Source organism: Ambystoma mexicanum, chromosome 9 (genome assembly GCF_040938575.1).
Source record: "Ambystoma mexicanum isolate Mex_15411 chromosome 9, UKY_AmexF1_1, whole genome shotgun sequence".
Taxonomy (NCBI): Eukaryota; Metazoa; Chordata; class Amphibia; order Caudata; family Ambystomatidae; genus Ambystoma; species Ambystoma mexicanum.
The window spans coordinates 749133431-749145479 of record NC_090931.1 but is presented as its reverse complement, the minus strand read 5'-3'; the positions used below and the strand labels follow the sequence as shown (position 1 = coordinate 749145479).

Here is a 12049-nt window from a genome sequence, read left to right as displayed (position 1 = left end):
GTGGATCAACAGCCAGTGGTGTCAGGCCAGCGGACAATGGAACGATCTGGTAGTTGTCTCGCCAGCCCTCATTCTCTCTCTGCAGTGGTAGTCGAGGGAAAACCTCTTGAAGGGGAAGACGTTCACCAACCCGCGCAGTGGAAGCCACTTTCACGAGAGACGCATCTCTACAGGGTGGGAGGCTCACCTACTTCATCAGACAGCGCATGGAGTGTGGTCCCCACAAGTAGCATCCAACCATATAAATCTGTGAGAGCTATTAGCAGTATTCAAAGCACTAAAGGCCTTTCAGACACAGCTACAAGGGAAAACAGTCCTGGTCCTGACAGACAGCACCACAGCCATGTATTACTTAAACAAACAAGGGGGGACACACTCTCCAGGGCTATCCAAGCTGTCCCAAAACATTTGGATGTGGGCTCTCAAACACAAGATGTTCCTGTTGTCCCAACACGTTCCAGGGGAACTCAGTCTTCTGGCAGAAGTGCTCAGCAGAGATTTCCCACTGCCCTAAGAATATGAATGGCGACTACACGAAGACATCGTCTTCAATGTCTTCGCAGAATGGGGCTTCCCAGAGATTGACCTGTTCACTACTCAAGAGAAAACCCAATGCCAAGACTACGCCTCCAGGTATCCCCAGAACCGCTCCAAGGGGAACAGACTCTGGATAGTATGATCAGGGAGATTTGTCTACGCTTTTCCCCCGACTGACCTTCTCAACAGGATAGTGCACACGATGCACCAAGAACCAGTTACCATGATATTGGTGGCCCCCATGTGGGCACACAAACCCTAGTTAGCTCATCTAATGGCGATGTCCCTCTCCCCACCTGTGAAACTACCTTGCCTATACAACATGTTGTCTCAGGATGGGGCAGAGACACTACACCCATGCCCGTAAACTTTGAATTTAGCGGCCTGGCTCCTGAAGTCATAGAGTTTGGACACCTTCAACTCCCTCAGAGATGCATGGACATACTCGGGGAAGCTAGGAACCCTAACAGGTGCTATTGCTATTCCAGTACATGGAAACGCTTTGTCTCTGGTGTTATACCAAGGGCGTCAATCCCATTGATTGCTCACCTACACACATTGTGTTGTACCTAACCCATCTGTTAGATTCAGGACTGGTTTTCAATTCCCTAAAGGGTCATCTAGCTGCTCTCTCAGCCTACACTACGTCACAACAGAAAGTATTGTGGTGGAAAATACTGGTTATTAAGGCTTTTATTGAAGGGGTTAAGAGAATCCATCCCCCCATTTCTCACCCAGCTCCTGGATGGGATCTAAATGTTGTTTCAACCAGACTCATGGGATCTCACTTTGAGCCAATGCATAAAGCAAGTCTAAAAGACCTTACTTACAAGACAGCCTTCCTAGTGGCTTTCACCTCTATTAGAAGGGTTAGCGAACTACAGGCCCTTTCAGTTCTAGACCCTTTTGTTACAGTCCACAGGGATAAGGTGGTTCTGCACACTCATCCTAGATTTGCGCCTAAATACATTTCAAAGTTCCATGTGAACCAATCAATTAAACTACCCACTTTCTTCCAGAATCCCACTAGCATGGCCCGAGAGAGGTCTACACACACTAGATATGCGTAGGGCAGTCAAACCACTGAGGACGACGAACCAGTTTTTCGTTTCAGTGGCAGCTGGTAGAGAAGGAGATCCTGTCTCTAAATCAGCTATCTCAAGGTGGATTGTAAAATGCATCACACTATGTTGCACTCTTGCTAAGAGAGAACTGCCCTTCAGGCCTAGAGCACACTCTTCTCTGGGCACTGGGGCTTCCATAGCATTCATTGCAAATGTTCCCCTTGAGTCCATTTGCAAAGCGGCAACCTGGAGTTCTGTACACACCTTTACAAAACACTATTACCTAGACACTCATTCTAGATCTGATTCTCAGGTGGGACAAGCAGTATTAAGACATCTTTTAACTACTGTTCCTTCTCACAACCCACCTCCAACTTCGGGTACTGCTCGCTAGTCTATGCACAGCATGTGATTCTAAAAAGATTAACAAGCATCAGAAGACATGCATTACTCACCATAATAGCATTTCTGATGATTGTATCTGCTTAGATTCACATGCGCCCTTCCTGCCTCCCCGCTCGGGGTGGAAGGAACATAGACGCCTTACTACTTTCTCTCTTTATGTACTCACACACTATAGCCTGGGGCACCCTTGTGGCATAAAAAATACAATCGGAGGGACCTCAGCGTGTGAGAGATTCTGGGTACACTTTTGTCAAAACCTGGTGATACCTCCAGAAATTCCTCCTCACCTGTGTCCTCAATGGAGCTCTCTGGGGTCTCAGAGTCCTTCTTTCGCCGCTGCTTCCTTGGCTCCTTACTCTTCTTCTTTTTCTTTTGATGGAGATAGGGGCGAGCTCCCTCGGTGGCCACCTTGACCGGAACGAAATCCAGGTCCAGGGGACCTCCGAGGAGCAAGCGCCCAAGATCAGGGAAAAAGGCAACAGACATAAAAAAAAACCTGGATGGTGTAGAAATGAAGTCTTCATTAAGCCTTACATGGTCTGTCTTGACTGAGAATTAGGATATGTTCACAGAAGCAATAGTCCTTAGGCATAGGAGTCCATGTAGTGCAGGAAGACTAGGAAAGCTTCTGCAGCAAAGTAGGAACTCTCTTCCTAGACCTCAGAAAAGTTGGTAGTTTGTATGAGTCCTAGAGGTCTTTGCTAGCAACGTAATGGTGTGGGTAATCCAGCAGGAGGAAGGCAAGGAAGCGGGTAACGCCAAGGGTGCATTATGAAAGGAGACTGCTTGAGCAATGTAGGCGGTCGAAAGGATAGAACCCTTGTAGAAAGGCAGATGGAAGACAGAATAGAAACAAAGGGAGAGAGCTTAGGTAGCTGATAGACAGGAAGTGCCGCTGGATGCAAAGCACCGCATCTGACAAGGGAACACGACGTCCAGCAGAAAAGGTAAACAAAACGGAGTTAAAAAGGTAAACAGCCAGACGACAGAGTAGACTAAAGAAAGGTAAAAAGGATAGTGCATGCAGGATAGCAGAAACGGAAGACCGATCACGAAGGAAAAAGAAGACGGAACACAGGAAGCAGTTCACTACCACCGAGCAAATGAAAAATGGTGACACAGATAGAAATCAAACCACGAACAGATACCTGAGGAAAGGATGAGTACCCAAACATGTTGGAGGGCAGTAGAATACACGAGAGGGAAGAGACAACTAGAGATGAAGTAAGGAAATTAAAATCGCGGGCATACTGTGGAAACAGGAACTTGCAGCGTCAGAACCAAAAGACGGATACAACACACAGAGGCAGCGTTCTGATTGCTTTAAGAATACTCTGGTGGCCATTTTGGAAAAAGACTAGACTGTCAAAACGGAACCAGGAAGATCCATCTTAGGTGTATCTCCACCTCTGCCAGCATTTTCAGGGACAGTGCATTACAACTACACGTCACGATAGAGATAGTGTTACAGACACGCCTATGCCGACGTCCCCTTCCGGTCCCCGAAAGACAAGATGCAATACTCTTCGGTTACCACTGGATGTCAGACTATATGCACATCATGTGAATATAAGCAGATACAACCATCAGAAATGCTGTTACAGTGAGTAATGCGTGTCCTTCACACCAGGACTTCAAACTGCAGTAAATGCCAAGTGGCCCAGATTACAAGATGGGAATTGCTGCAGACGATCAATGAAACAATAAAAGGATTCAATGCAATAAAGGAAGAACTCAGGGCCATCAGGCTGATGACTCTCAAGAACAGGTATGTTCTGGATATGATAACTGCAATGGAGGGAGGCGTTTGTGCCAAGGTCGGAGCTTCTTGCTGTACATTCATATCTGCTCATGATGGAGAAAATGGGACATTGGCAGAAGCAATTACGATGCTGACAACCTTGCATACACAGATGGAAGACGTAACTGATAAAACAGCAGAAGATGGTTGGTTTTCATCCTTGATTGGATGGATTCCATCTTGGTTGGCAAATGCTTTTAAACTACTTGGAGCAATATTACTATTAGTAATGTTGGTTTTCTGTTTTATAAGGATCATCTTGGGACAATGGGGGTCATTACGACCCAGGCGGTAACCATGGTGCTAATAGCGCCATGTTTGCCGCCGGTATTTTACCGATTCCGCCATAGTGAATGGCGGAATTACCGCCCCATTCCAAGGTTGGCGGGGCGGTAATTCCCCATTCACCATTGGCCCTTCCCCATTCCCATTTCTGCCCCCATAGGGCTCAATGGAAATGGGGAAGGCGGTAGTTATGGTACCGCAAACTGCGGTACTGTAAATACCTCCAAGGTCCCTTTGCGGGTCCAATCCTTAACGGCTGGTAAAAACCAGCCGTTAAGGTAGGGACCCGCAAAGGGACCTCGTAATTAGGTGTTAAGGGGTTAACGGCGCCACCACCTTTTACGGCACCGTTAACCCCTTACCGCCAGGGTCGTTATGAGGCCCAATGTCAGAAAACAGCCAAGAAAGCTTTTGCAAACAGAAGAAGGTACCTGAGAAAATAGAAGAGTTCTCTTGCACCTCCAGGAACAAAGTTCTATTGTCCCCAGGATCGGAAATAATATGTGGCACGATGGATATTTTGTGCACCAGCAGGAGATTGTCGATTAATGACCTGGAGTATGGATGAACACAAATAATGCAGGTCACCTGAGGGGGATGGGGGGGTGACAAAAATATGGGTTCCGTAGAAAAGAAAATATGATGAGATGATTGAAGAATATGAAGCAGTAATTGCATAAGAGGAGGCAAAGAGTCTGGTCGAGAATGCGACCAGAGGGGAGAATGTTGAGGAGCAGGTGGATGCATTCTCCCTAGTCAACACCCTCTTGTCCCCGCCCTATTGGAGTAACCGATGAGGAGCTATAATTAGGAACCCATGTACAAGTTTATGCAACATGTCTCTACCTCTCACCCTGGCTGTTCAACCAATACCTGGCACTTCTTGCCCACTGCATTGCCACTCTCTGCCCCTATTTTCAGTGCTATGCGGATGACGCTCAACACATTTTCAGTCTACATTCCACCACGTATTCTCCTTCTCTCATCTCTGACTGTCTGTCTGCTTTTCAGGAGTGGTGTGTCGTCCATGATCTCTTCCTTAATACCAGTAAGACTGAGATTCTCCTCATCAGCACACCTGATCCCTACTTTCCTGTCACTTTTTGTCCAGCCTCTCTTGGTCCTCTTCCTGTTCCCACCTGTGAGGCTAAAAACCTTGGGGTCATCTTCGACTACACACTCTCCTTCTCTCCTCACATCTCTGACGTCTCTAAAAAGTCACACTACCAGCTGAACCTCCTCAGAGGTATTTTTCCTTTCCTCTCGTTCCCCCAAGAGCCCACTGTCTCCAGAGCTTTCGTTTTCTCTAAGCTGGACTACTGTAAAAGCCTCTTTCTAAATCTGTCTGCCTCTACTCTCCGCCTTCTGCAACTCATCCAGAACAGGACTGCACGACTTGTCCTTGGCCTCAAAGCCAGGGATCGTATATCTCCAGGACTGAAATCTCTGGACTGGCTCCCAGTGGCTGCAAGGATTAAGTTCAAAACCCTCTGCATTATCCATGAGGCCTTCTGTGGACTTGGGCCTCAATACCTTCACCTCTCTCTTCCTAAATATCTTCCTTCTCAAGCTCTTCGCTCATCCACCTCCAACTCCCTCAGGGTCAGTTGCTTCTCCAAGAAACAAGTTGGTGTTAGATCTCTTTCCTCAGCCGGGGCCTCCCTCTGCAACAGCCTCCCTGCCTCCCTGAAACTTGAGGAGAACCATCTCCAGTTCCAGGAGCACCTCAAAACCTTCCTCCTTGCTTCTGCTTTCTCTCCACATCTCCCCTGCTGAACTCCTGACTGAAACTGAAACTGCGCTGGTCACCTGGCTACCCTCTGATTGCGGGCCCAGGTCCCCTCCCCACCACCCCCCGAGTTGCACACCTTCACTGCCTCCCTGGCAACCCCCTCACTTGTGGACTGTTTTCTGTATCCCTACAGTCCCCCACCAGCACTTGACACCTGATGTCTGCACTTACCCTTGCATTTGCCACCATCTGGCTGCAGTTTTTATTTATTGCTTTATTTATTCTAATATGTTTACTGTTGATCCTGTGTACTGCACTATCCCCTCCCCCTGACCCCTGCACGTTTCCCTTCCCCTGCACTTGCACGATCTCAATGTCACCAGGCCTATTAAGATTGTTGTCTCTGTCTTCCCTCTGTTCCCCCTCCCTTGCCTCATCGTGCCTTGAAAAACGTGTGTATAGGCGCGTTGTAAATGCCAGATCATATCTATCACATTGACTGTATGAAAAACTATATGCACTCAGGCAGCCATTCAGAAAATACCCTCATGTGAAAACAATAGAAGCAACTTACCAAGAGGGATGTTTCTTGCCAAGCGGTTCGAAAGGCCGCCATGAATAAAATGATGGCGAACATAAATGTACGTTGGACAATGTCTTATAACAGCAAAAGTATGTCTGAACGAAGATATATGACCCTAGGCTGAAGCCATATGGAAATACTTAAGAATAATGATTAAACTGAAGTAGTAATAGAACCATATACTTTATGATGCAGTAGTTACGAATACAACGAAGAATGAAGTGACCCCCTGGTCAATAACTGTAAATATGCTGAGACACAAGGTAGAAAGAATGCATAGAAGCTTGCTTATGAGAAGTATTTAGTCAACGATTAGGACTAACCTTAGAACAAGATGGACGACGGCTCATGTAAATCAACCCAGTTACCTCAAAATGCAAGCACAGAGTTTAATATGTAAAGATGATGAAGAAGCTGGGTTTCTTGCAAAATAGGGGAGTATATTGGCTTTGAACCAAGGATACTATTTCGAGAGATGAAGAAAAGCACAAAGGTAGTTCATGAGAAGACAATACACAAGGACCTATTTTCTAAAGATTGTGAAGAACACAAACATTTACTGATGGCAAATATTGGGTGATTAAAAGGCACAAAATAAATATGGGATAGAAAGAGCAAGTCTCGAAAGGACAAAAGAAGAACTGCACCCAGCAAAAACTGAATCAAAAATGATAAAAACCCTGTCAATATGGGCAAATTCATGGTTTTACTACACGTGATGGAGAGCTTGCAAACAAGGGCTATTCATTAGGCCTGAAGCTAAAATAGCCGTTTACCTACACTCCCTCGGATGTCCGGAGACTGTGCAGACTGTCAAGGCCAACCTTCAAACAGAAGACACTGGCTTGAGGCCTACTGATGAAAGAGGAGGGCCTAATTGGGAAACGAAGGAAGAACTGACGTATCTCCAACCACCTGGGTTTCCTTTCTATGCGTGTGCTGCTAGCAAGCCAAATGTTCAAGGTTGGATTTGGGTTGCCAACCAATTAGAATAGCCTGCCATGCACTTTTACATACAAAATTGCAAAGTAGTATTCCGCTGCCACTTTTCCTGCTATGACGAGTGCCTCACTCCACATGTTTAGAAATAGCTCCGGGTGTGTCTCACAGATAGGAAACCACCAATGAGAGACTAACATGCACATTTTCTATAGGTAGAGATGACCTCCTAATCCAATCCCACCCCTCGATAGGTTTTTACTATTTGCCACATAGGATGACATCATAGATGACCCATCGCGCATTATATAAGCTAAAAATGAATGATGACAGTGTGATCCTGCATGAGTCGAGTTGATGAGTGTATATTCGCCCTGCTTTACTTCTTGAGATCAAAGCAGTATTTTACCATCTCCTTCGAGTCTGTCCGGTTATTGGGTCTGAGGTATTACGCATGGTAATTCCATCTAGCATTACAAATGCTTCAAGTTGCTAAAGCACATTAGTACTTTGCCATATTCTTTGAATCTGTCTGGTTTCGTTGGTCTGGGATTTTTATTGGTAATTCCATCTAGCACAAGAGACGCTTCAAGGTGCTAGAGCACACATGTTTGCCTCATGAGTAGATTGTTTGTAGCATTCCGAATGCCATGATACTTTGTCATTTTTTCAGTTCTTCAGGTGCTAAATTGCCGAGCTGTAGACTTATGTTCAAGTATTCGTTATTGTTCAACTCGGCTCTCTTCTAAATACACTCTAAAACCTGTTCATAACATTTTGGATTAACCAGGGGAGATTTTTTCTTTATTGACATAAGATACACAGGAAAAGTCTGTTATCCTTTTTCTTTTTTTGGCTGATGGTTGAAGTTCTACGTTTAAATGACTTTCGATTTCTGGAGTTATCGAAAATTTGAAAACATTTATTTTACTGGCAGATAGAATCAAATTTCACACTTCGACTGCTCTTGAATAACTTTCAAATGTTCTTGCCAATTACCAGAACTACAGCCAAACTCGTGATGAGGCCCTGTGTATGCAGTGCATTGGCAGACAGCATGACCATAGAGAATATACCATGTTGCCTAGCATCTTTGCAAACTTGGAGCCACTAGTTTGCATTCTGGGTTTACAAGTGCCTAGCATGTATGCCATGCTATAGGCAGTGGAGACCAACCTCATCTATTTTCCTTAATTTTTGCAAAAAAGTTAAAATGTCAAATTCACTTACAGCAATATCTCATTGCGCTGCAGACTTGTGATATTTTTTTCATAACACTTGTTTTCAATTTCCTTTTTTTTTTAACAGAGCCTCATTTTCATGCAGTTGAACCTTACACGAAAAAGGAATTGTCTGCTGTAACATTCCCAGATATTATTCGCAACTATAAAGTGATGGCTGCTGAAAACATCCCAGAAAACCCTTTGCGATTCTTGTACCCAGATATTCCCAAGGACATGGCCTTTGGGAAATACTATTCCAGGCCTAAAGAAGGTAACACTTCACCTTTCGCTGTATTATTTGCAGTAAATCAAACAAAGAAAGGAATACAAAATCATATCTTGCTTTTCTGGGTGAGGTAATTAGAAGATTACAGTCCGTATTATGTAATGAAGTCTTATTTCATGAAAATGTATGAATAATCAAAGCTACCAGGCACTGGAAGGGACACACACAGTGTCACAGAATTATTTGACAAAGTAAATGAGTGGTTTCATTGCTTCTTTTCTTTTTAGCACAAGAATCAATGGACATTGATGATAACAAAGGAACTGGATACATCAAGACTGAATTGATTTCTGTGTCCGAAGTGTAAGTATGGTTAGGTGACTATAGCTGCTTTTGGTGCCCAGAAATGTATCCATTGTGGTTATTTCTTTGTATTTTATTGTAGGTTTGTGTAACTTGCACGTGCCACCAGGTGGCCACTTTAGAGCTAGTGAGAGTTTGGTCAGGTGAGTGAGTGGCTTAGAGAGCAATGGATTATGTCTGGTGAGGGGATCAGAAACCGGAGAAGTATCATGCTCAGTAGCTGATTCCTTTATTCTCCCTGGGCGGACAGGCAAAAGACTTGCTTCACAAATCTATCTTCTGAAGTTAATCCAATCTTTTCCAAGGCACAAGGGCGTCGGAGGAATACCCACAGAGAAAGGAACGTGCCTTCTCACCTGATGTCTACCACAAGAACATATCTGCTGGTGCTCCTAGGTGATTAGCAACCGGTTTTTCAGAGGCCTACCATTGGAGTCTGGCAGGCTGGTAGGGCAGCAACTGTCCAGTGGGGTAGTCTGGCTCTGGGCCATTAAAGGCTATGTGGCCCACACAAAGAAATGTGAACTCTGGTGCTTCCTCTGCATACTACGCTGTGCCTTCAGTGCCATAGAGATATTGGAGCTTATAACAAGTTTGGTGGTATCCTAGCGGTAAATCGGCCAAAATACCACCAAAATGTATTACTGTTATCGCCACTTCGTCCGGGGTATTACTGCCAAATTATAAGTGGCGGTATGGTGGTTTTAGTCCCCATTTATGGAGGCAATAGGACTCCATGGGGATTTCAGTGCTATTACCGCCAACTGTAATACCGCCAAAATAGACGCATTATGGCACTAAGGCTCCAACTTACTGCCATACTTGTAATTGGGGGGTGCAGTAATGCGCTGCTAATGGTATAACCGCTGCATTTTACCCGCACCGCCCAACTTTTAATGAGCCCCATTGTCTGTTTACTTTAGACAAGCATGGTTTTGAGCGTATGCAACCGGTGCAGGATTTAGTTTTCTCTGCTGGAGCAAGGTCTATGCCAATGCAGTAATTGAGATGGGATATGTCAATGGGAAGGACTACCACAATCCGCACAGTTTTGTGGCCAATCCTTAGATAGGAAGGATCCCCTCCTGGATTCCCAGGCATGATCAGTTTTGATGACCATGACTAATTGAAATATGAACAAAAATCTGAAACAAATGGTACTCCCAAGTTGTGTGCTTGCTGCTTAAGGGTGGTGAAAATGAGTGAAGGGAATTGTGCTGGAAGCCATTCACTTATGTGGTAGCCTACTGCTACTGGTCTGTCAGCAAGCTAGAGGTTGTTCAGGATGGTTGGATAGGGGGACCCTCTCCCCATCCAACCACCTTAGGGAAGCCAATGTAGGACTCTTGACCAGAACTCCACCAAGCACAGTCGGGCAATGGCTTTACAGTTGTTGAACCTTGTGGACATAAGGGGGAGGGGGGGAGGAACAGGTGTGTTTGCTCTCCACCTGTACTCCAATTCACTTAGGGACAACTTTAGGGTCCAGCTAGTTGGTGGTTCGGCTCTCTGGCAGATGGGTACTGGGACTGGGTAGCTAGATGACCCTGCCACGGTGAAAAAAGGACCACCACGTTGCTGACGACCACAGAGGACCCCAGGACACAATGCAGACAGAGATCAGCGATGGCCCCTGCAAACAAATGGCGGAAGTCGACCCTCTATCATTATTATTTGTATTATTATTAGGGTATTTATCGACCGCAAACCTAGCTTCAGGAACCACAATCATTGCAGAAGAACACAGTGAGGGAATCAGAAAAACAAGGGAACAGGGAGTTTACAACAGGGGAGGTGGAGAACGGGCAGCAAGGGATCTACAAGCAATTGGGGGAGGAAACAGAGGGGAGCAGATCATCCAGTCTCAGGTAGGGTGGGGAGTGGTGGGTGTGTGGGCTTAGGTGTTGGGAGGAGTCATTCCTTGAAGAGGAGGCTTCTTCAGCTCCTTTCTGAACTGTAGAAGCGAGGGGGCGAGTCTGATGTTGATGGGGAGGAGGTTCCAGAGTGTGGGTGCGTAGATGGTGAAGGCCTGTCTTCTGATTCTTTCCTTTCTGCTCTTGCGGCGTTCACGTCCCCACAGGTCCTTTCTTCTGGTGGATCACAGGCCTCCAGAGATGCTGAGTTTCTCAGTTAGGTAGCTTGCTGACTTAAGAGTGACCTCGTAGATGATGCAGGCTTGCAGCTGGAGTCAGTGCATTTCGTTGAGAGTCAGGGTGCTGTGGTTGAATTTGCAGAGTCCTTGTATTTGTGCTGCTGCATGCAGGACACATCTGACGGGTGCCAAGGTGTCTTCAGGAGGCCTTCCAAAAGGGCATTGTCATCATCCAGGTGGGAGAGGAGGACCAAGGCTTGGACAGCAGATATGAAGTTTTCTGGGATGAAGAGCTTGATTTCCCACAGGACAGAAAGTTGGTACCAAGCCATTAGTGTCTTCCTTGCTATGTTCTGTTTAAAGGAGAGGGCCTCAACCAGCACATTTTGTCCCTTGTGACAGAAACAAAGAATCTGGTCCTTCGAGGCCCCTCTTCATGCTGGAGAGCTGCACATGCAGGCGGAGGCCTCTTCTTTCACAAGCCGAAAGTCTGTGGAGTCCGAAGTCCAAACTTGGGACGTTAACCAATGCAGTTAGGTAGCCCACGAGGAAGCTGGCCAGCACACAGTATGATTGCAGGACACCTCCAAAAACTTCCAAGAGCAGGATCCTCAAGCAGCGTTTGAGAGTGGCTGTTCTCACTGGTCATGGGGTTTAAGCACCAATGAAGGCTGTCTGAAGATCAGCAAAGCAGCAGGGCTTCGACAGGACTGTTGGCACCAAGGCTGGTTGGCTGCAACAATGAGTTCTGGGTCTTCAGTGAGAGGATCCTCCTCAAACGGGTCTTGGCTCCAATGAC

At 46.0% G+C, this 12049-nt stretch overlaps 1 protein-coding gene across 3 annotated transcripts in view; it reads left to right on the top strand.

The window, feature by feature from the left end:
* The window catches only part of STAT1 (signal transducer and activator of transcription 1), an 876601-nt gene that overhangs the window by 761320 nt on the left and 103232 nt on the right, over positions 1-12049 (top strand). For all 3 annotated transcript variants that reach the window (XM_069615679.1, XM_069615677.1, XM_069615678.1), the window contains exons 21-22: positions 8655-8840; positions 9083-9158. In XM_069615679.1, coding sequence (XP_069471780.1) covers positions 8655-8840; positions 9083-9158 — 262 coding nt within the window. The remainder of the gene's footprint in view (positions 1-8654; positions 8841-9082; positions 9159-12049) is intronic.